At 45.5% G+C, this 25512-nt stretch overlaps 1 protein-coding gene across 14 annotated transcripts in view; it reads left to right on the top strand.

The window, feature by feature from the left end:
* LOC6737975 (CUGBP Elav-like family member 4) overlaps positions 1 to 25512 on the top strand; it is a 263089-nt gene that overhangs the window by 205328 nt on the left and 32249 nt on the right. For 13 of the 14 annotated variants that reach the window (XM_016169627.3, XM_039292972.2, XM_039292971.2 and 10 more), the window contains one exon: positions 9193 to 9272. In XM_016169627.3, coding sequence (XP_016031748.1) covers positions 9193 to 9272 — 80 coding nt within the window. Of the gene's footprint in view, positions 1 to 9192; positions 9274 to 25512 lie in introns of those variants that run through there. The other variant, XM_039292979.2, reaches the window with a different exon arrangement.

Raw genomic sequence — 25512 nt, 5'->3', positions numbered from 1 at the left:
ATTTGCACGTACTCAACTTCGCTCCGTGTGTTTTTGTAATTACATATACACACGCACACAACCACACAATTCATGCAAATTGATGTTGCTTTTAGCAACGCATACACTCAAAGAAAAATCGACTTTTTCACATTTCTTAACATAATTTTATAAATCTTAAGGGTAGTTGCCTTCTTCTCTTATTAAGATTATTTAAAATAATAGCTTTTGGACTTTAAAGCGAAGTATTCTTAAGGCAATAAATATTTAGAACATATTTTTAAATTGCCTCTAAAAATTATCTGCTGAGTGCACAATTTCGGTTTGAAAAAAATCGAGTGGAAGCAGCATTGAAAATTTTCGGCAGTTGTCTGCGCTACTTTACTGGACTGCGCCCCCACAACAATGAAGATTTATAATGCCCCTTTTGGCCTCTAGCTCACCTAACGTTGTCATGGCTATGGCTCGTGGCCCAAAAGCACTGTGTACCATAATAGCCATATATTAGGGTTCAGCGGCGATTTGGCAGCGTTGGCCGACAACAAGTGAGGCGAAAAATGGAAAAACAAGGCAGTTTATAGCTGGTAATTGGAATCAGGCAAAAACCAAGCTCACGTAAATCAGTCGGATGGATGTATTGCCACTGCACGGAATATTATTCAAAGCATGGTTTTAAGCTGATGGCATTGTATAAGTTATGCCAATCACATAACAAAATATATGTTTTCGCCCGACTCAAATTAAATAAGAGCCGCAGAGCAGCAAGGCCACTCCCACAGCCTTTGCCACTACAACTACCACTGCAAATCGCACACTCGAGCGCAGAGCGTAACAAAATTCAATATCGCTTTTAATTGCATGTTGCCGGGGCAACAGCAGCAGCAGCAACAGCAACAGCAGCAGCAACATCAGCAGCAACAGCAACAGCAGCAACAAGCGACAGACATTGTAAGCCCCTTGCAAACTGAACCGTCAAACGCTTGATGGGAATCGGGGTGAAGGGAAGGAAGGATTCAGGCCACTTATATAAGCCTGAATGCCTGGGACGAACCTGTAATTTAGCAAAATGTTATGTAAACTTTAAATCGAGTTATGCATTTTAATTGGTTGTTGTACAATTTTGCAAGCGGCACGTTTTGTTTGCCACATCAGAGAGCACGAATCTGAGCTTCCATTATGCATACACAGATACGGAATATGAATTTATATAGACAAGCCATGGTTGCCCCCTGCCAACCATAGCAACAATTGAAAATGCAATGCTTCACAGATTTTTGCGTAATGCAATTGAAAATCTTGTTCAATTTGAGCAATTTACAATATTATTTTAGGGAATTTATGCTCCTTTTCTTTCATAAGTTTTTCCATACCCAAAGGCAAGAAGCTGGAACTGAAGTGGCTGTTGTTTCATGTTTATGGCCTCAAGGATGCAGGGGCAGCGCAATAAGAGAATTTCTCCAGAAAATCCCATTTCTTCAAGCAATCCCGAAGCTAAGGCACTTCTGGTTACAAAATTTCCGGTTAATTAAATAAATTTCGAACCGCACACAAAGCCGCGAGTTGCGAGTTGCAAGTGCTGCAAGTGCATCGCGCTCCAGCGGCAGCTTAATGTTAATCTACCCTATGGCTTAATTGCTGCCACTGCCAGTGCCGCAGCAAATTGCACCCAAAAGGTAAGGTCGAGGTCTGTCTTAGTCTCCGTATCCGTCTCCGTCCCGGTCACCGTCTCAATTTCGAGCGCAGACTCCTCGCATCCTTCGTCCAGGACGCTAACTCATTTTAATGATGTCGGGATACCTGGCTTCCATGGGGTCCCAAGTGCAGTTGGTGTCTTGCGTCTTCCGCCAGTTTGGACGCAACTTCGGGGCAATTATGGCCAACTTGCCTGTGCTTACATGTGGCCAAATTGTTGTGGCTGTGTCTACGTCTCGGTCGCATTAAAAATGAATAATGGCCGCGACTTGGGCGCACAATTTATGCACTCACTGTGCCCAGATGGTAACCTGGCGTCTGGTCCGGTCTGGTCTGGGTTTTGGCCTGGGCCCTTTTCAATCATGTCCAAATCCATGCAATCAAATTCCCGGGCGCAATACAATTAGCTTCTCTTCCTTGCTGCCCCGCTGAGAAAACAAAAATAAATTTCTAGCATGCTTTTGGACGGCGCAGTTTATTAGGCTTAACCTACCTGTCCAGGCTAAACTGGACCTGGGCTCCTCGTCCTGCCCAAGCTTTGATGTCCTGGCTAAGCCCGGTAAAATTGATTTTCCCTACCTGGCCATTCGTGGCTGTCTTTATTTTTATATTCCGCCCCGCGTCGAGCCAAGCACAGTCAGCAATAAAGTTCAAATGAAGCGAGTCGCTATTAAGTTATGCGGCTTTATGCCCAGCCCCCCCATTTTTCGAATTTGTTTCGTGTTCTCCGGCTAAATAAGTGGACGCATAAATCGCCAAAGGATACGGCATGAAATGTAGCGGAATAAATGCTGAAAACAATAAAGGTACAGGACATCAGCTCACTTGATGGGCACAATAGTTTGCTGCGGCAGAGTGGTCCTGCCCAGAGATTAAAGCCAGCCATTTTTTTTTCCTTTTCAGGTCTGGGAAAACCTCGGCGCCCCAAACTGTGCTGCGGTTTTAGTTGCATTTGACTTTGCGGTTTGACGTTGTTGCGTTGGCTTGTTGTTTTGTATGTTTTTATGTATTTTTTGCCCCGCTCCGTTGCCTTTTGCAGCACACGCAACAGCTTTTTGTTCACACTTTCGCCTGGCAAAACAATTTCCCTCCCAAATCTGGCCAGAAAAGTGGGGCGATGAGTGGTGTGGTATGGAGGGGGAGTGGCTTTTGGCGTCGCCTGCCCCGCATGCATTGCGGTTTCTGTTGCATAATTATTATGTTGCGGTTACTGTGCCCCCCCTCTTCCTCTGACCTGATCCTTGCAGCTCCCGACTCCGATTTCTGCCAGCAGTTTCGTGTTGCTGCTGCTGTTAGCGTTGCAGAAGCATTTACCTTGTTTGTGGTTCGCTGAGCGCTGGCAACAGTTTTTCAGGACCTGAAATTACTTTGGTTTTTCCCATGCAAACGGTGGGGGCAAGGGCTTTAAATCTTTGACGGTGCAGTTTATTTAGGCGGTTAATGGCACGTTTTTCTCTGATTCCCCTTTAACCACCATCCACAGCCCCATTTATAACGAGTTTAAAGTGGAATTTGCGGGCAATAGTCAATGATTTGATGCTAAAAGTAATTGAATTGGAAACAGAGACAATGGCTTTTAGCCATATACCCCAAACTATGCCAACTTCTGGGCCACATTCCTCTGATGTTAGAGTGCTCCCTTTTGACATGGGTCTGCTTGGTATGCTAAGAATATTCGACTCCTTGGACCTTTTGGCAGGGGGACGGGGTAAAATAGTAAATAACAGCAAATAGCAGAAGGGCAAGCTGACAAGACAGGAAGTTGCAGCAACAAGAACAGCAACATTTTTCGGCTGCGCCCAACAAATGTTACACAAAACGAAGGGCGCAAGGCGGGAAAGGACGAAGTGAATCCTGACTATTTGGCTTGTTCTGCCGAGGATGGCTGCTTCTTCGTCTGTTGGTGTCATTTGTTAAAGAGGCTTGTCAACATGCCTTATAACAAGCTGGCTCGGACTTCAGGCCCAGAGACCCACTGTAAAGTGGGGGAGGTGGTGGTGCTTGGTTGGGGCGATTCCACTGAAACGAAGAAGTTTTTCGGTCCGAAAGCAATAATATTTCAGCTTTTGTTATAGGTTTTCCTCGGCTCTCTCGCTTTCGGATCGTAGCTGGCTGCTGTGTTTGTGGTGTTGCTCGCTTGTTTGTTGTTCGCATTTTGTAGAATACTTTTGTGCATTATTTGCACAGCACTTGTACAAAACTAGAGACGAACGCTTTGGCGCTGGCTTTTCAAATTGCCAGAGACATTTGTTTGCTTCTGTGTATGTGTGTACACAAAATATTATTTTCTTAATTGGTGTTTATTGTGTGTCAAACGCACACGCACACCCACACGCACACTCGCACGGCGATAGAGCGAGAGGGAACATACTTTCCAGCCAACTCTCGACGGAGCTATAAAAATGTCAGCATTTTCAGACCCTGCATCCACATCTCTCGATTCACTCTCATCTATTAAATGTTAGCCCCGAATTTGTGCCCTGTTGAAATGTAATTTTCATTTGACCTTTTTGCTTACATTTTCTACGAGCCTTACAAGAAAAAGTGACCGAATCCAGTTAAAAGACAGAAGGATGCACGTTGCCCGGTGGCAAATTGCTTATGAAATTGCAATTTGAGTTCACTCAGGGCACTGATTTTTATTTAATTTGGCCTGCAGTGCCAGTGCCACATCACAGATGGAATGGTTCGGTAAAAAATATATCACATTACACGTATGGGGAGCTACTATTTTGCATACGAGATTCCGACCAAGTCCACTGCTCCATGAATTCGCATGTGAAGTCCGAGAGTCCGGCCTTGAATGTTATTTACTGAAGTTGCAAATCCTTAAAATGCCTCTGGCCTGGCGGGCCGAAAGTTTTGTTGTTTATCAACTGGCAAAAGGTAGTCGAAAGTTTTCTCCACCACCCCCGCACTGGCCTTTTTTTGGGCCAAAATCAAGAATAATGGTCCCATTGGGCATTCAGAGAACGTGTTGGTGCCAGTATTAGAGTGTGTGTCCTGGGATACACTCCAAAAAGTCTATATGATTTGTATGCAAAGTGCTGGGACCTCTCATGCCTGGCAGAGTTCAATTTCATCCAGTTGGGGGACTGGTCAACTGGTCACAGTTGTGTGTTTGTGTTTTGCAGCTCGTAGTTGGCCATATTGATAAGTTCTGCCAGCGACAGATTTGATTAGACATGCTGGTCAAAGTTTTTGGGTATACGAACGCCATGTCATGCTCCTCGGCCACTGCGCCAATAGTTTGAAACGACATTAGCTACCTGGCCGGACATCATATGTTGCATTTGGATGAGTTTATTTGATTTCTTCTGCCATCTCCCGAGGTGCATTCAACTGTGAGTGTCATGCCGCAAATGCAATTTGCTACCCAGACCCAGTTATCCCCCATATCACCCATTTCATATCCTAGCCCCGGTGCACTCACTGCCTTGTTTTCCCAGCCAGTTTTCCGAGAGAACTAGGAGCTCCTGCACATGCATCAAACAAATTCGATAGCCTTGCCATCGCATAATAAGCGTAAACGTTGGCTAACAAGATTCATGCTACGCTTTTGCGCCCAAGAGGCAAACATGCAATGGCCATCAACGAGGTCCTGGGACCATAGACCAACTCCACCTCAATGCCATCCATGGCAATCCCGCCAGCCAGCCCGGCATCCTACCATCCTGCCATCCAGTCATACTACCAACAAATGACTATGACGCGACCGGTGGCCAGCGAATGTCGCGCGCTTAATGCAACTTTGTTGCTGATTCTGATGCTGATGCCTGTCCAGCTGCCTTGGCAGTCCTTTCTCTCCCATCCTGGTCGGCAGCGATTGAAAAATCCCACTAGGGCGTTTTTAATTGGATTTTAAAATACTTGTCCCATGCAGCAGTGGCAGTGCAGCCGGCAACATCAGGAGGCATACTGGCTGGCCTAGCCCGGCCATAACACGAGCCTGCCCCTCCCGGCGACGGCGACCGACAAGGCCAACATATCGACCAAAACCCCATTTGCAGGGGGTTTGAAATGGAGGGGGATGGTGATGGGGGAGGGGCCTCAACACGCTCGTTATCCTTGTTTCCTGCTGTAGCTGCTGCTTCGGCAGTCCTGATGTCCTGCTGCCATCGCTGCTGGCCCTGCTGCTATTGCTCCACATGCTGCTCCTTCTCCGGCCGCCGATGCTCTGCACAATTTGGTTACGTGTTTGACCGGCGGCGATTTTTCATGGCAAGGCATTCGTTTTTTTTTTTTTTTTTGGCTGGACACGGTGGTGGCTGTCCAGCACTGGGGTTTCCCATACATTAATGACATTGCAAATTTGTATTGCAAATGTGCAAGTTGTGGCCGAGCATGAAGCTGCTCTCCCATAAATTTAATCGCATGTGTTTCCCCGAAATCTGGTGCAACTCAATTGTCGCAGCAATTCCCCTTTTTTTGGGGAAAGTCAAAGGTTTACCCATTAGGGTCAAGCAGATGGAAAAGAATGGCATAGGTTATAGGTGGACTTTGCATCGTGATAAATTTCAATTTTATCATAAGCCAACTGAAAGCTGGTGATTAAAACAAACTGGTGCGTGAAGGAGCTTAAAGAGACTTGCCGGAATGAAGACAGACGACAACTTTGCCTCACTATGATTTTAATGACAACACAACTTTCGCATTAGCATTAGCATATTTGATTAAAAAGTGTCATTAGGCTCGGCTCCTCGGATCCTGCAGCTGCGTCATTTCACGCTTCACCGGAAGTTGCACAAGACGCTAAAAACTTGGCGCACTTGCTCACATTTTAATTTCAACTAATTGCCGAGAATCAAGGAATCATCTCCAGCCTGCCTTCTCCTGGCCGTTAAGTAATTAAGGCGTTGCACTTTGTTAGCTCTTTCAAGGAATGAAAGGAGGTGAGAGAGTGTGTTGTCCTGCAACCTGTCGTCCTGCACTAATTGTAAAAAGTGTTGTCCGTTCGCTGGATTTGTATGTAGATTCAATTTCCCTTCTCATCCTACTTCTCCACATCAAAGCAAAGTCGAGCAACTGCGATGGAGTTGGATTTGGACTTGGCCATCCTCAGTCTGATTCACCTCTTTCGCTGACTAATTTGCTTTTAATTAATATAATGACTCCAAGTTTGACAATTATCCGTAATGTTGAGCGACCGCCTGCAAAGGGTAAATAATCAAATGGTTCCCGAGAAAGTCAACTTAGATAGGAGCCGAACTTCACTCAAAGACACACAATTAGCCGGCTGACGAGGAACCCACACTGTTTGCCCAAGATGCTAATGAATGTCCAAGTTTGGTAGATTGAAACTTTTCCATAAATACGAAATGAGATATAGAACTTACGCACTTGCGAGCAGCCAAGTGATGGAACAATGGAAACATTTATAAAGCTTTTTCTGATATCATTCTGGGTCTCTCTTGTTAGAGGTGTTCGAACATTTTAAGTCCGCCGCCCCCGAGCAAAGTTTGCTTTTCACAAAAGTTATGCCAAGAAAAATACATTTCACATAGAGCCGAAAAAAGCCATCCCAAAATGTATACCGAAAAAACAAACAGATACAAAGGAAACAAAAAAGGACACCAAAATGTAAAAGGAAAATCAACTTTGATTTAAGTTTACAAAAATGCTTAGCAATTGCCTCTTGTTTTTTTAACTTTTTACATTCTTTTTTTGTTCCGTTGTTCCCTTATATTTTTCAGCTGTGTGGATTAACTGGCAACAAAATATTTTATTTTTTATTGCTTAGCAGCGCTGATTTGCACTCTTGTGTCCTGCCATTCCACAGCCCCCCGAAATCCCCGCCCCCTGACGCTCGGTTGGGACGGGAAAAATTCTGGATTTTGTTGTCACTTCAACACACAAAACATAAAATACACAAGAGTCGCGACGAGTTGGGCCGAACAAAAATCCACTTGAATTTTTTACACTTTATTTTTTGTACATTTGCAACAAGGCGAATAAAAGGGAATTTTCCCTTATAGCCCACTCCATTTTTAAGGTTTTTTTTCTCCATTTTGGCCGCTGTTGCTCTTCGCGTTGTTTGCACGCGAAATTTGTGCTTGTCTGCCTTTCGGCTTGTCAGCTCGCATGTTGCATGGTTTTAGGCGGGATTTGTTTTTCCGCGCCCCTGCCCCCATCCCAATCACGCCCCTTTAGAATAGCGTCAACTACAAAAGGCAACAGCAACGGCAAGAGCCCAAGCCGCAATTTGGACACCCATCCTGTCCGAACCCTCGATGCGCTGAGGGTTCGGGAATTAGACATTTCGCAGGGTTTCCTGAATTTACCGACCGGGGATGCCCAACCCCCGAAAGGCTTTCCCAGCTGGAGGGTCTTAATTTTCAGCATTGTTGATGTTTTGCGTACAGCACACAAACAACAGATGAAGAGCCGTAGAGCAAGGGTTAAGCTAGGCCTTAATTAATTCCTTGGCGGCGGGGTTAAAAGGTGGATGGTGAATGCACACATACAGATTTTTTGAAGATTTACCAAGCGGCACAGATATCCTCGACCATTAGTGTGAGTGTATTAAATATTATTTAAATTCCACTGAACTGGATTAATTAAATATGATTTGGATACGTTTGTGTATCTAAAATTCATTTGGTTTGCAGTTAACATATCAGTTTACTCACTGTGCAACATCTCGTTGCAACTAACTATAATTGCATGCTGTCTATGCGAACGCATTAAACACTCTTAATTTGTTCTCAATTTACAAATGTAAAACAATGCTCGAAGCCATCGGGTATTACCACATTTTTAAATCGCTTTCGAGCACCGGCTTACATGTGGTATAAGCCCCTTTTATTCCGGCCACACTACGCACTTTTCGATTCCCCCGACTGCTGCATGTTTTTGCGCGGTGTGGAAGGTCCTTACTTTTTGTGGTTATTACTGTATATTAAATTAGCATAAATGATTTTTAATAATTATGCCATTGAAGCCGGGCCCTTCAACAGCTCCCACTGCCCCCCATTGTAATCCCCTTTCCCCAACAGCAGCTGGCACCCACACAAATTACAATATAATGAGCGAGCAAGTGCAGCGGAATATTTTCTTTTTTCTCTGTATATTTTTCGGTTCAGTTTGAATTTTACATTTTACATTCCATATCCACCAGGCAGCACAGGCCGACTATTATTTTTATATAATGGCCGTTGGATGTTCGCTGATTTCGCCTCCGATGTCGATGTTGATTTTCATGCAAGAGTGCACGAGGCGATTCTTGCAAAAATGTTTTTTAATTGCACTTAAAATTTTATTTAAATGCCCCTCACATTGCATTTCGATCCAATGGCAGCTGTAGCCGCATCTGACCTCTTCACTCACGCGATTTCGTATCGGTATTTATGGAATGCCTACTGATTTTTAAATTTAATATTCAATACTGCGTAAATATTCACAAGTGGCGGAGTGTCAAGTGGTTGGCCGTACCAAAGAAATAAGTCTGATATACAAAAATAAATACCCTCGATGGCCATTCAAGCACTATTACTAATCAACTTTTCTGTATTTTATTTGCAGGCTGCGCTTTCGTCAAATTTGGTTCGCAGCAGGAGGCCCAGTCAGCAATAACCAACCTACACGGAAGTCAAACTATGCCGGTAAGTAGAAGATTCTAAGTCACCCGGGGGATAAACAACTTTAAATGTATATTCCACGCCGCTTTCTCGAAATTAGAAAATTGTGTTTTTATGTCCCGGGCAAGGCATCGCTCCTTGATGGCACTTGTGTGCGAATAATATGAAAATAATGAAATTTCAAACCTGAAGTATGCGTACTCAAGTGGTTGTTGTTCTCGAGTTTGGTGTTGTTGCCTTATTCTCATCGTTGAAAAGTACTTAGCAAACTTCATTTAAGCTACAAGTGCGCTCGTTGCTCGGGCCAAGTTTTCATGATTTATAAATAAAATTAGAATTAAATTAAATGCCGTATTATTATTTTTTCCTTTTACGCCGCACTTCAATGGCAAATCAAGAAGCTCGTTCTACTCTAATTTTCTAAAAAAAAAAAAGAGAAAATGAAAAAATAAATCAAAATAGCTTTTGGCATAAGAGCCGAGGAAGCCCGTAGCAACGTGGGTTTCCCGCCAAGTGACTTCATTATGCCCGAATTTTGTAAGGAATCACCCACCACACACACACACACACACATACATAGCTCAGATTGCGGCCGAAGCTATGTAGCTCTATATAGAAGAAAGCGAAGAAACCGTATAGAAGGCTCTTCTTTAGCTCTATGACAACGTTGCCCGGGAATTATTTCGTCTTTCGTGCGTTTCTTCTATTTTCTTGCTTTGGTGCTTGCGAAAAATAAATGAAATTTGCATGACACTTGAGTTATTTTGCACGTAAATTGCTTCTTTTGACAAACAAACAAGCAAATACACAAACCAGCTGCTGGGGGAAGTGGGTGGGTGTGGGAGTGGTAGTGGCTGAAACGCTGCCATTGTTGTATTTTCGGTGTTTACAGCCAGGCAGGCAGTCAGTGCAGTCCCAAGTTGCCTCCTTCAATCCCAAGTTCCAGCACCAGAACCAAATCCACAACCAAGTCCTCATCCGCATCCGCGTCCGCATCCTCATTCTCGTCCCTTTTCGCTCTTCACTCTTTCAGCAAACGAATTTTACATTTTGGGTTTTGTGTGTTTGCGGGCTGCTGGTGCTTCCAACTCCTTCGACAACTCGTTGGCGCATTTAAATTCAAATTCAAATATTGTTGATGAAATTTGTTGCTTAATTTGCAATTTAGATGCGTTTTTAAACAAACGCCGCGGCGCTTGCCGAGAAATCATGTGTTTACTTAGGCGGAAGTTGATGATGATGCACAGACGCTTCCTCCTGCTGCTGCCAAGGATAATTACAGTGAAGACTGACTGTGCCAACTGCTGGGGTAGCTAAACCACTGACACTTGCCGTTGGCCAAAAGTTGCACACACATTCGACAAACGGACGTGGCCAAACAAATACGCACTGGGTGAAAACTTCAAAAATATAGCCGCAAGTGAGGCAAACAAACAAATAATGACGGTACAAGGAACCCAATTCGAATTCGAAGGCGAGTGCAAACAGAGCGGCTTAAGTAAATTTCAATTTCACAGCGCAAAACCGTCACATTTTATAGCTGATTGCAGTCGATATACAGCAAATCAAAGCATAGCCCGCAGCGATTTCAATGGGTACGGGTGGGGTATCGATTGGAAAATTTGGAGCGGAAAAAGGGAAGAGATCTGTTCAATCTAAGATGAAATCTGTGTAAATTGCTATCCGCCCGAACATTAGCATAATTTTTGTCTACCCTTTGCAAAGGCATTAGTGGAATAGAAAATGGGGGGCATATCCGCTGGAGGCCTACAGCCAACTGCACTTTACCTCCAATTACGCCGGTATGTGGCTCAAACCCATTTCTCACCTTTTGCCCAAAGCGTTACACGCTTGAAATGCCCGACCTGACCTGCTCCGCCCCTGTTCCCTGCCCCCTGCCCCTTGACCTGCCACGCCCCTGGCGAAGAACACACAGCTGCAATTTTTCACCTGGCCAATTTTTAAGATGAGCAGGACTCCCCAAAAGACGACGCTGGCAAATTGCTGCCCTCCTCTGGCAAGAAAAAATGGAGCGACAGACGTTTGGGGGCGTCGGCAAAGCAAGTTGTACATTTTTCTACTTGCTTTTTTTTAATTTTAAGAGCGTATACCTGCCTGCATTAAGCATTTTAATGTCAGTTTGCCCCCAGCCCACCTGCCTGGGCCACCCACCCCCTATTAGCCCACTCTGCTCGGCTGTAATTGCAATTTGGCATTACGACTGCGTTGTGGCTGGAAAAAGGGGGGAGTGGTAATTAGCGCAAAACGACGCCAGCTGCTGTGTTGTATAAAAATTTTTAGCTGCCACGCAGCGTAAGTATTCTACGCTTTTTCCTCAGCCGCGGCATATACATTAATTATATGGCCAAGTGCAATGTGGCTAACAGAGCGGGGTAGTTGCCTCTAGTGCGGCACCGAATTGATTGCCTACCTGCAGGCGTCAAAGTTGCGCCAGACAAAACCGCAAGTTAATTTTAAGCTTAACAAAGTCCACTTCCAACACCGCTACCCCATTGCTCCTACTGCTCCCTTTTCGATTCCCCTCTTGGCTTTCATGTTGATGTACCACAGAAAGCTTTTAAAAAAAAAAACGAGAAATGCAGGGGAAGAACATTTTTTGATTACGCCAAACCTTAAGCAGCTTATGAACGCCCCCGGTCCAGAAACGGACCAAGCGCTCATTAAAAAGGAATTTGCAGGGCTAAAATGGATGGACCAGGAGCGGACCTGGACCTGGACCAGGACGAGAATGGAGTAGTCCGTCCCATTCCTCACACGTTCGCTCCCTTGTTAATCTCTTGGCACTCAACATGTTATAAGTCGCTTTAAGTGCGGTTGGCAAACGTTTTCTAAATGCAAAAAAAAAGTGTATATGTATACCAACACACACTTTGTGTGGGGAGACGGAGCGAAAAAAAGTTTACAGTTTACAGTTGTAAACAATAATTTCGTATTCACTCAACACGCAAACACACACAGACACAGCAACACTCTGCCATTTGCATAAGCCGCTGATGCGATTTTTTGCTGTCCGTGCTTGTGGGCGCGGCTTAGAAGTGGGCGTGGCCCGAACACTTGTTAATGAAAGCGCGCGCATGCATTAAAGCTGCCTTTGCTTCTAAATGCTTTTGATTGACGAAGCGCAAAAGCCGCGCAACATGCATAGCAACAGTCGGGAAAAAAAAAAAATGAGGAGCGAAAATAGAATTTAAAATAAAAACTGTCACACCCGGTGAAAAGCAATGAAAACGTAGGAAACTCCAGTGAATAAATTCTTAACTTGCAAACAGAGTTACTGGAAACGAGGACACACACAACAGTCCCGCACCTTTGACAGCATTTGGAATTTCGAATAAATTAGTCAATTAGCATTTCTATTTTTGTTTGTTCAGCTGTGGAGGAATGGGCGGTAGAACCACAAATACTGGCCAATATGGTGGGGAAAGAAGCCAGCCAGAACACCTTGCCGGGAAGAAACACATGTTCCCAGCGAACGCAGTCATCGCCATCATCATCATCATCAAAGACATTCTTTTCCATCTTGCTTGGTGCGCATTTAAATTTCAAATTAATTTCTCGCCATGTGAAGCTGAAGCCAGCAACCAAAAAAAAAAAAAGGAAAGATTGGAAGAAATAAGAAATCTGCAAGCTGACAACGCGCACACATATAGCCGAGTGGCAGATAAATACGAGGAGAGTCCGCGCTGTCCCAAAAAATGATATGCGGAGCAATGCCCCCTCCATCTCCACCTCCACCTCCATCTCCCTTCCAACCCATCAAACCTGTTTTCGCAGTCATTTCGCAGAACGGGCGCCGTAAAATATGCAAAAGAAGAAACATTTTTGCGCGCAGCTCGCTCGCTGGCTCAATTTTTTCTTCTCCTACTTTTGCCGGCTCCTTGGTCGTTTTGTTTGCGCTGCTCATGGCTGGATTGACGCAACATATGCCATATGCCACTGCCAGCGTCGAATGTTGTGCGACTGCTGCCGTTGTTGTTCTTCTTGCTTTTTGTTTTCATTCCCTCGGTATATATGTATATGTGTGTGTCTGTGTGTGTCTCGCATCAATTATGCTTTTATTTATACAACAATTTTCGTTCTGCTGGCCGTTCAATTTTCGTCAGCAGTCGACGGGCAGAACGAACAAGTCGAATGAGCGCGCTGCCTTAATGCGACTTGACAAAAATGGCGCCCAACGTGCGGCAATGGTGTGCCGTATAAAAAAATGGCGCCCAACATGGGGCAAAGCTGAGGCTGCTGTTTTCTATATGAAGGTGTGGGAGAACCGGGAGTTTCTTCTTAACGCTTGAGCGACGCCCACACATACACATACACGCACACCTTGAAGCGTCAAGCTGACGACCAAGAGAGCGATGCTGTTCTGGCCTGGCTTTCTATTTTAATTCACACGCCATTGTTGCTCAGCGCCTAAAAGAAGACGAGGCGAAGTTGAATTTCTAATGTGCAGCAGCTGCTAACAATGGAAGTGGGGAATCGGAGTGGCAGGTGGACGGGATTGGATGAATGGAGACGGGAGCGGAGGGACAGACCTGATTGTGTTTTGGCTGCTTGTTCTTGCTGTTAGTTGTTGTGTGGATGGGTGCGTGTGTTGGTTAGATGTGGGTATTGTATTGTATTCTTCCTTCTAAAGCGTACTTATGTGCGCGTTTAAGCAATTTTTAAATCGCTGTCGTGCCTGTGTGGAAATGGTCGAATAACAAGCACCGCCACCTTAGACGTTTTAAAAGAAAGGGGGGGAAATTTCATGGGACTGTGTGTGCTGGAAAGATTGTAAGTGGATTTTTAAGCCACCTAAACTGGTATATTTACATTAATAGATTGCATATTAACTAAAATCTATATTTACCCGATAAAAAAAGGGGCAGCGATATTTTCATGAACAAATCACGTATTATAATACTTATATAAGAGCATTCGTTTAGTACCCTGGGATTCCTGGGGTGATGGCAATCATTGATATTAATGCAAGTTCCCGGAAGGAAGTTGCACATCTAATTATCGGAAGCTTAGAACTTTTGTGCATCTTGTATACCCTCCGAATAAGAAACATAAATCATGGGTAGACCGGCAAATCCTGGTCGACTCATCCACTACTAAATCATGCTCGATGTTTAGCATATTAGACATATGCACAGGGTGGCTACGCCATCCCAACCAACATCGTCTTAATATTGATTTGCAGCCAATCTGATATCCACTCGCTTAGTCACTGAGCCCACCCTCTCAGCTTTCAGGCTCCATCAATTTCAATTTCGCTCCGGCGGCAAATCCAAACAACGCCTGCCCCATACAATTCCTGCCACAGCCTGCAGACAGGTCTACCCATCTCAACCCTCTCATCACAGGCCTTCGCCTTCGACTTGGCCAGGGCATCGGCGTTTTTCGGTAAACTAATTTTCTCGCTCAATATCTTGACAGCGAAATTGGCACGCGGCAGTGTTGCCAATCAAAACCCACACACGGGGACGAAGGGGAGCGGCTTTCGCTTCTCCAGAGGATAGCATAATTTTGGATTTGCCACCTTTTCGCCTGCTGTGGCACCTGTTTTGCCATTGACATCACGTACCATGGTCCAGGACCCTTCCATCGAAGGACCCCGACCCTCTTAGCGCTAACTCAGGGCGGAGTGGACATAAATTTTCGGTTTTTAGTCGCCGGAAATTGAAGCGAAATGTCTTGGCATTGCAACTTCTTTAAGAGAGAAATCTCGCATTTCCTTGCCACATAAAAGAATCACTGGTAATGGCTTTCTTCGGGGCCTTTCCGCTCATAAAACGGAGTCATGGCAGCTAAAAGCACAAAACTTCCGGCCTTTTTGTGTCAGAATGCGCGTGCATCATTAAAAACGACATCGGGCCGTGTTGCATCTTCCGAAAAACAGTGGGGCAACATAAAAAGTGCTGCAGCTGCGTCTGTCTTTCCCAGCCAACCAGACAGACCGGCAGGAGCGTGTTATAAACAATTTTAATAGACTTGCTTAAGGGCAAACATTTGCAGGTGACTCCGCTGCCTTGCCACCTTATCTCCGGAGGAGAGTCCTCCTGCGAAACATTGTGAGCTCGCAGCTGCTGCAGCTCCATCATCACTGATGGTCCCCCATTGTCTTTTGCATTTCTTCGTCTGTTTCGACTACGTGCCGCACTGCATTTGCATCGGACTGCTGCTGCTACGTACAGTGCGGCGGCTACTTAATTTAATGCACGTCTGTTTGCATAAACCCAAACCTTATTGAATCGACGACGGCAACATGAACGAAGCAGCTTGGCAGCTTGCAGAGCGCAGCATCATCAATGTATGGGCACGTTCTGGTACCAGCGAATGATGAGCAAACTTCAATTCGCCAATCCCGCTCCTCCTGCTCCTACACTGATCCTTCTGCTGCTCCTCCAGACTCGTCTGCCGCATAAACTTTAATGAGCCACACGAACTGGCCAGGAGAAATTGAATGCTGACGTGATTTTCGGCACTCGGAACCCTGGGAAAAGTTCAAGGAAATGACTAAGGAAACTCCCCGCTCTGCTTGGCTTTGTTTGTTGCATACACCTTGAGGCGCTGTCAACCATTTGGCTTTTGCATTTGCCTTCCATTTAGGCAGACTGTGAGGGGGGTGAGGAGCAAAGGGTTTCCTTCTCCCTCAAAAAATTCCCCACAGAGACGGCTGCTTTAGATTTCTATCACACATCAGTGGGGTGGTGGTGGTTGGGGATGGCGAAACCAAGCCAAACACTTCAAGCCAAAAAGGGAAGCCGGCCCAGCCTTCTTCCGCTTTACGTGCCAATGATGACAATTGGTTTTCTTTCTTTCCCTTGGTCGCGGCTTCGATTTCTGCAATTTCTTCGTTTCGTTTCGTTTGGATTCGTTTCGTTTCCTCTTTGGTGTTTTTGTTTTGCACGTCGTCGTCAGTTTTTCGCCGCTTGTCTACAATTTCAATAAAATTTTATTAACGAATTCCGGCGAATGGTCGGCGGAATCGGCGATGACAAGGCAAAGGAAAAGCAGGGCAGAGACCAGAGACCAGACTGCACAGACTGTGGACACTTTTATACCTCTCCGCCCCAGGAATCGATATTATTATTACAATAACAACAGCTGGGCGAAGGAATGGTATAGGGGTTTGGGTATTGGAACTGTAGCAATTGCCTGTCAGCATTGTACTTGTCGATTTTGCAGCTTACTTTGCTGGCAATGCATACTTTTAAGGCGCTTTGACAATTCTTTTTATCTGCGCCCAGGACGATGCCAAGGACTTGGCTTGTTTGTTTGTCATTTACGCCGCCTCAGCTCCAACCCCCCACCGCCTCTCTCGTTCCCTTAGCGGTTTGGGCCAAGTTGAAAGCCCGCAGTTCAATTCTCAATGGCGCAGCAGTTTTTCTTTCCATCTAATGGCGACGTTTCCGCTCCTTTTCCCGCCGTCGTCGTTGCCGAGTTTGTTTTTCATCCCACATCTTAAAGTTCTCGGGCCCCTTGGTTCATGAACCGCTTTTTTGCCGGCCAAAAGTTGACATCAATTTTTGTTCAATTTTATTATTTTCATCTTCATTTTCACAGCGAAAAATCTATAATTGTATTTATGTCAACGTTTTTTTTTTTCTTGCTGGTGAATAGATGATGTGCTTAGGGTCTCCCTCTGTGGCTCTATGGCATTATAATAATGACTTTGCTTTTGTGATAACGACTTACGGAAATGTTTGGGCATGTCATTAGCGTTTGGTAAGAAATTTGTCTTCAAACGATATTATTAATAGACAGTGGGAAACGGAAGGGATAGGCGGGGGCAGCGCTTTATTTATGGGGGCGCCAGCCAGTATGCAAAGTAGTAACTGGCTGCTTGTGAAATTTATATGCAAAGTTATAAGTGCAATATAAATTAAATGTGTGAGTGTGTGTGGATGGGGAACAAAAACAACGTTGCATGAGTAATGTCGTCTTGGAAGCTCAGATATGTCCAATATGAATATGCAATCTTACTTAAAGCCAGAAACTTTTACAGCGTTCTCTCGGCCTAAGTCTAAACATTTTCGACTTTCAAGAGGGCACAGAGCAAAACTTGCTGCTGAAGCCCAAACAAGCCCTGGCCAAAACTATCAACTGTAATCAAGTTGGCTAGCCCGAAACTACCAACAAGAAGGCAAAGGAAAAAGCTGCTAAAAAGCATTAGGGCACTGCACCTCCGGCAAAACTAAAGACGGAAGTCGGCAGACATTAGTGCCAAAAGTGCGTCACAAACAATATTTCCGTATCAGGCAGTGAAACTAAAACGGGAGGCATAGCCTAGACACTTTTTAAGAGATTAAATTTTTCGGTCCTTCGTTGTTTTTCCCATCCTGTGAGTGTTCGAGTGTGCGTGTGTGTGTGTGCGAAACAGTCTCTGCCCTCCAACGAAACTGTAACGAAACATTACGGCCAACACACACACACACACACTGCTGCATGCGAGGACATACAGGGAAGTTTCGCAGAACAACAATGCCGGGTTTTGGGCCAGCAGAGGAGTAGAGGATTTGCGGGAAAGGGGGATGCCAGGACTGTGAAGGAACCTGCAACTAAAATAGCCAGCAGCATTTTTGCGTTTGCGTTGTTTAAACATGCGCAAAGTTCAGGGTTTTGAACTTTTATCAAACATACGGCAAGCCAAAATTTGGGGGTGATGGTGTGCATGTGGGGTAACCTGCCCAAGAGCAAGGCGAGACATGCAGCGTACTTTTTGGGATGGCCCGCAAATCTATATCGTCCTGGCAAGCACCTCCCCTCCACTGAAAAACCCCTTGTGTGAGGATGTAAAAGCAACTATCAGCGCCCTGGGGCCGGTCTCTTGTTATTCCAGCTTGGCTCGCTTCCTTTTTGAGGGGAAGCCGGCCAAAAGGACATTAAGGAAATTACCAAAATTAGTAATAGCATATAAATTACCCAAGGGCCAGGCGGTTTGAAGAGCGGAGTACTCCATAGAGTTATGCAATAGATAGATATTAAAATTTTACCCAACACATTTGCCATGGCATAAATATTTCATGAGACTCGCGGCTGTTTCCGCTAAAAACTTGACAGCTGTCAAAACTTGGCGCGCTGCCGCTCTACTGTCTGTTTGAAATTTACATTGCATACATTTGGTCTGCTCCTCCGAATTCGTCCTTCAATTTTCATTAAACTGGCAGCGGCAGCAACAGCAGCAGCTCCTTGACGACTGTCAGAAGTTGTCCTGGTCGTGAGGTTCTGGTCCTGCTCCTGGTCTTTTCTTGGGCGCAACAAATAACGAATTTCACAATGGAATCTTTTAATCCCAATGAACTGCGGAGATCCAGGTCCGTGTCCCTGTCTGCTGGCTGGAAAACAAACGTTGCAGGCATTTACTTAATCGACAAGGGATTAGGTCTGGCCAAGAACCATCCGCTTTGTTGCTTTGTTGCCATTCGGTTTCGTGCCCACTTTAAATTGAGAATTATTGTCGCAAACAACAGTTGGACTGTTGTCTGGGATCAGGGGTGCTTGGTGCCCAATGCCCCATGCCCCCTGCCCCGCGCCTCGTCCCCTGCAGATAAGGATATATTGTGTCTCACGCAGTTTGGACAGCTTTAATCTCGGGCCAAGCTGCGGACTGAGCGCGTACGTGCTTAATTTTGTTTGCACTTTTAAGCCAGCTTCAGCTTCGGCCAGCTCCGGACTAGCCACGCCTGCAGTTGGCCTGCAAAAATCACGCAATACCAGAGGGGTTCCAGTTTTGGGGGGCAGCGGGAGCAGGATGAGAAGGCGGATGAGGATGAGGCCGCCGCATGCGCTTGGCCAGGGATTAGCGCTGATTGAAATTGCAAATGAAAATTTATTTTTACTGTGCCCGGGTCGAGACCGGACTCCCACTTTCCCACATCCCCTTTGCCGCCCAATGTTAGTTTAGCTTAGCTCTTGGTCAGAAGAGCAAAAAACGTTGGACCGCCTGCGGGTCAGAGTGCTTGCCCTCTCTCTTTCGCTCTTGTATTAAAATTTAATTGAGTTACTGACATTTTATTTTTGTATAATTAAATTAAGCCCCAGCTTAGCGTTTGATTTTAATTTGTGCGACATTTGTCCGCTCAGTCAGCCGGACTCCTAGCTGTGTGCTTTCTCTGCATTAATGTGTCACAACAACAGATGCAATCGCACCAACACACGCAAACACATATACATCCCCCCGCCAATTCTATGGCCATAAATTTGTTTTGAATAAATATTAATGCGACTGCCGCAGGATTAGTTGCAGAAATTATGTTCGCTACTTTTTAAAGCCTAGGCGCAGGCGATGGCGCATAATTTATTGGCCAGCCAGCTAAACTGGTCAACTGAGTGGTGTCTGTTTGCACAGCTGTGTCCCGGCCAGGAGCTTAACAAATTGATTGGCCACGATGGAGGGATGGGGTCGAGAAATTAATATTCCCGGGTGGCAAACACACACACACACACGCAAACACACACACCGCGATATGAATCTTCATTGATAGCGGAGCGAACTTTGGCTAATTAAGAAATGCCAGCCAGAGTCCAGTTTACTCTGCGGATAACAATGTGAGGGAATACTCTGTGCGCATTAGCTTGGCTTGCCTAAGCAAATATTAACCATCCGCCGTGTAAGCCGCGCTTTTGCTCAGCCACTTTTTTAATAATAAAAATTTCATTATTTCACCAAATATAGAGGGAGAGTAGGGGGCGCAGCGCACTTTTGCATGTACATACAACGTTTTTAATTAAAAAATCCTTTGGTCAAGCAATTACCGGGGCACATTAAAATAAACACGAGGCCAGGACCCCCGAAAGAAAGCGGACCAGGACCCTTGTTGGCACATTATTAAAGCGAAATGTATTACAAGCTAAGCTTTCATCTTTGTGGGGGGCGGAGAATAGGAGGGAGGCGTGGCAGTTGCCCGTCGGACCTGAGTAAATATTAATAATACATATTAATAACGGCCAGTCGCTGCCCTTTCGGCTATTTGCACGTAATTCCTGTAGTGCATAATTATAGCCACCAGATGCCAGGGTTTGTGTGGAGCGGGATGCGTGGCTTATTGAGGCATCAGGCAATTACAAATATTTGCTATTGCAAGTCTAATGCGGTATAAGCTGCCTGACGAAGAAAAACGCCCGGCTTCCATCTTCATATCTCATACGCCCCGTTGCCAGTGCCGCACCTTGCGCCGAAATTTATGGCACACTTTTAGGCGCACTGTCATTACAATGGGAATTAAGCCTACGCAACGTCATTGCCTTTCTTTTTGGCTTCCGAAGCCATTGCGGGGCTTACTTAAAAATTACATAAATTTTGCTTTATGTGACTCTGGGCCGAGCCTAAGCCTAAGCCCGGGCAATCTTTTAAAAACCCATCCATAAAGTATGCAATTAAATTTTCACTTAAACGATTATCACATAAATCCTCACATAGCACACACACACAAACTGAGAGGCGAGGCCAGAGTCAAACGTGTTTGCATTTAAATTAAAAGAGCCATTTTTCTTCGACACGGCCACGATTAGAGCGGGGTTGTGGAGAAGGGATAACGGCCACAAAGAGCCCGCCCACCTTATGATAAGACCATTACAGCGTCTGCAGGAGAGGCCACGTATGTCCTGAACCGCAGCACCGCCCTCACGTACGAACAGCACATCCTTGCACACACAAACACACACACACGAGAGGATACGAGCCCAAGCGAACCCATTGTATATATATTTGCTTATGTTAATTGCCGTTGAATCCATTTCCATTAAGATGCAAGTCCTGCCGCTGACGATAATTCCACATATACACATCCTGGCCAAAGGACGAGGGAGGCTGGTCGCATAATTGCTTACGGTTACGGGGAGTAAAGGCGAGTGCTGGCGAGAGGGCCAAAAGTATGCCTTGACCAAGGAACGAACGTTAAGACCGACCCATCGTCCTGGCTGCCGCTGCTCGTTGCTTTTCAATATGCACAGCAATATCCTTGGGTAAACACAGATCCTGGACTCTGGCCCTGTCCTTGTGGCCCCTGGCTCGTGGCTACAGCTCCAAATACGACTCCACGACGGCCTCGCCTTTGCCATTTTATTATACAATAACAAAAAAGCTCCGGCATACCAAGTGGCGCACTAATGCCGACCACCCGGGATCCGGAATCTCCGGAACGTGCTCTTACATATTAGTAAACTTCATAATTTTTAATTGATACATTAAATTTCGTGCAAATATTGATCGAGCTGAGTAGTGCCATTTGGGTGGGCTTTGGTGCCAGGCATCGTCTTAGTTGAGTGACAGCTTAACGATGTAAAGCTCGGTTTATTATGCATGGCAGGCTTCTGCCGACTGGGATTACTTGGCCAGGACTGGAAAAAGTAGGCAATGTTTGCTCTTTGCCAGCCAGCAGCAGTAGGAACAATCTTAGCTACTCGAATGGATGTATTAATAAACTGCTTTCGGGTTGCAGGCGGAGTCACTGTGGGTTATCCATCATCAGTGGTTTCATTAGGATCTCCTGAAGATTTGTGCAATCCTGGTGGCGAACAAGAATTTCCCATTCATATTTCGGAGGTAGATAACCATTTTGGGTGCATTCCCAGTGTTTGCTGTCTAGGGCCAAAACACTCAAAAGCAATTTGCCCGCATTGACTCGGGCTTTTCCCGGAGCCAGTTTTTCAAGCTTTCCGCTCCTTTTACTTTGCTTTTTTCGGCACTCTCTCTATCATCGCCAGGCAACGTTTGGCACTCAACCGCAAATGCATTTCAACGTAAAGTTTTTAAACAAATATTTGCCCAACTTGCAGCCAAGCGGGGTTTCTTTTTTGGGTTTCTTCATTTTTTTTGTTTTTTGTGGGCCTGGGTCTTCCTGCGAGTCCTGGCATTCGAACAATGCGCAGGCAGGCGGGCTGGAGTCCAGTCAGTCAGCCAGCCAGGCAGCCAGCCATAAAATGAGCAACGGTGCGCCGTGCGGTATGCAACAGTTTTTTGCTGTGTGTGTGTATATCCTTGTGCACGCTCCTTTCATATTTGCAGCGGGCTGGCCAACAAATGGCACAAGAATTTATTTGCAACTGTTGCGGCAGGTCCTTCTGGCTGCCAGCAGGCAACTCTATAAATGAATGTCCTTTTGATTTTGTTCAACGAGCCTAGAGAGCGACTCAATTCAGCGCCGGCTCCACCGGGGCTCCTTTGTTTTCGTCCTGGTCCCGGCATTCTTTTAGGCGGACCGCCTACAACTTTGCCCAGCTTGGACTGCTTTCTTTCATTCCCAGCTGGAGAGCGTGAATGTGTGTGTGGTGTGTGTGTGTAGGAATGTTTTAATTTGTTTTCCTATCCGGCAGCTCAGTGTCGCTTTCGTTCGCTTCTTTTTATTGCCCCGTGCCACAGGCTCTGTTTGATTGTTTGCCTGTGCCACTTGTTTATGTGTGGCCGCTTCCTGCCCCTTGCTGTGTTTGCATTCATGACACACGATACGAGGAAACGCGGCATGCTATGGACATTTTCCGCTTTCTACTCCGCATTGTTGCGGCGCCGTTAAATTTCTTCCTATTTACACTCATATATTTCATTTATTGTTTGCCCGGATGATTAATTGAAGTCGTAGGGATATGGCGGGAATTTCAATTTCATACGAAATATTTAATTAAAACATCCCCCATCTGTTCTTGCTTTGTTTCTTTCCAGGTAAGTGACGTCGTTCGGTGTCCTGACAGAGCCGTAAGTCCATTCGCCTAATGAACAGCCATATCCCCGTGCGAATCTATTGACTGCGATTGTGTGGGTGCTGCAGTCACCGCACGCTTTTGTATTTAATTACAGAAGCAACTATCTTTCAATTATTTACACCTGCAACAAAAACCGTGTCGGTGTCTGGCCTCAATGGGGCTGCACTTCTGGCCAAGCCAAACAAAATATATATCCGCTCTTTACATTGATTACCCCATGGAGCCGTAGTCCTTCCTCCTCCTCCTCCCCCCGGCGCGTCGTCCTTAGTCCTTGCTCGACTCCGTGCTCCATGCACAGTCACTTACTTTCGCCCACTTGACGACCGCGCCCACTTTCGATAATTAATTGCAGACATCAGTTGCAGTTGCGGGTATTTTCGGGAGTGGGTTTCAGTTTTTGTTGGCTATTTTCGGGAAGAGAGACGAGGCAAGCATCGGGCAGCAATGAAGCATGCCATCAATTTGTCTCTCCGTTTGTAGCAAGCTTTTAGGTGGGCAAGCAATTGTTCTGCAGACGCGCGTCGCGAACTGAACCCAACTATTCCGAACTGAACTGAAGTGAAGTGCAATTACAAATGCAACTCAAGTAGCAGCTGAAGACAATGGAGAAAGACAGTCGGGTGGAAGCAGAGGTAAAAACGCCTCAGGAAACGCTATTAGTTAGAGTGACACAGGCAAATAACAGCGAGCAAACGGGGAAGAAGCCTTTAACTCAATTCTACAGGATTTGTATTTATTATTTCAAAACGAATTTAATAGGATGACACAGCAACTACTAATATATCAATAGCATTTAAAGGTGTCTTAAAGTTTGTTAAATCATTGTTCAAGCAAGAAAATCTGTTATTCTCTTGGCCAAATTTGGACACCTCCAACCGCGGAGCTCGTCCCCAGACAGACGAAGTCCTGCTGCCAGTGACCGCAAATGCAATAAAAATAAATAACAATTAATAAATGCTTTGTGTCTCGGCTTTTGGGTTCCTCCGCTCCCAGAACGCTTAGCGTGGTTTTTAAAAGCTTAAACGTGTTGGGATCCCACATCCCCCACCTCCTGCCACTTGGAAATTAAGTTGGAATTTCAAATTACCCTGGCAGAATGAGAATAGCGACGTGCTGGAACGTACTCCACTGTTTTGCGCTCGCGGAATTTAATTAAAAGAATTGCAAATGTAGCTTGTGGCACTTTCCGCCGACTCTTTTGCTGGCCAACTAGTTAGGGTCTGTCTAGCTGCAGCTCAACTCAGCTCAGCTCAGCTCATAAATGGCCCAGTGTCCAGTGACTAATTGCATTTTATGAATATTGCATTGCATTTAGCCTGACACGAGACAAACGACCGGCAAGCCGCTAAGTGGCCGCCATCGTTGTCCTTCGTCCTGCGCCGTTCGTCCTTCAAGAGTTAAAGCTCAGGTGTGTCCCGTTCGGTGCATTAGATTAATGAAACGCTGGAACGAACGAACGAACTTTGGGGAACCCTTTTCCAATAAATGCCAAATTAATTAAAAAATACAGCGGCAAAGTAAAGAGAAGGCCAAACTCAAGCAACCCGAAAAGGAAAAACTTGAGACACACAATGAGGTTTTCCTTCTCCGTTTTTGCTCCTTTCTCTTTTTTTCTTTCCATTATATATATATATATATATATATATGTATTTGGTATCTGCGTGTGTTTGCGTTGTATTTTCTTTTACCCGCTGCCGCTGCTCAACTTGAAAGTGTTAATTAAAAATTGTTTCACAGTTTAGCTGCGAAAATGAAAATTGAAAAAGGCAAAAAGGGAGTCAGTGAGTCAGTCGCAGTACACCAGACTTCCTTCATATTTTCCCTTCGTTGTCCTTGCCCTGATACCCTTTTTCATTAGCCGCCTCAATTTAAGACCAGAGCCGAGTGTATTTATCTTAGCCGTACCCCATACGCCCCGTTGGCCAACTAGTGCGCAGTAATTGCAAGTGGAATGCAGCCGGCCGCAGTTGGCCATATCACGGCACTTGGCCTTAAAGTGCCTCGAGACTGGTTAGGATGGAGCAATCGTGGCATGTGGCCCCTATCTGCATCGCTTGTAATTGCAACAACTTAAGCCGCTTCGCCGGTCGCTCAAGATGCCAGTTGCTCTGGCAATTGTCCAACAATTAGGTTGGATTCGCTGCCCATTCAGTCATCGAGTAAGGTTCCGTTCCCATGTTATCCACTCCTCTTTAGCCGGTAAATCCCGAAAAAATCTATGCTTCCCGGCTATAAGAGAGCAGAAAAAAAGAAATCCCTCGGTTCTTTCTATTTGAGTTTTTCATTTGATGCCCGAGAATAGAGGAGAAAGGAGCTCCGGCCGGAAGATTTGCCTCCGCCCGCCCACTTTTCCGGTTTGACTGTTTGTCTTGCACTGCGTGTTTTTAATTTTGCGCGTTTCGCTTGTTCTAATTGAAAGCCGCGTTGTGTGTACTTGTTGGGTGGGTGGTGGGTGGTTTTGGTTTGGTTTCCTGGAAATGGGTGGCAATGTATGCTTTGCCTGTCTTGTGTTTGTCTTAACATTTATAAGCAACACACACACTCGTGCACACAGAGAGCA

This window comes from Drosophila simulans, chromosome 3L (assembly GCF_016746395.2).
Source record: "Drosophila simulans strain w501 chromosome 3L, Prin_Dsim_3.1, whole genome shotgun sequence".
NCBI classification, from domain to species: domain Eukaryota; kingdom Metazoa; phylum Arthropoda; class Insecta; order Diptera; family Drosophilidae; genus Drosophila; species Drosophila simulans.
The sequence above is the reverse complement of the archived record's forward strand: the minus strand, read 5'-3'. Positions and strand labels throughout refer to the sequence as shown.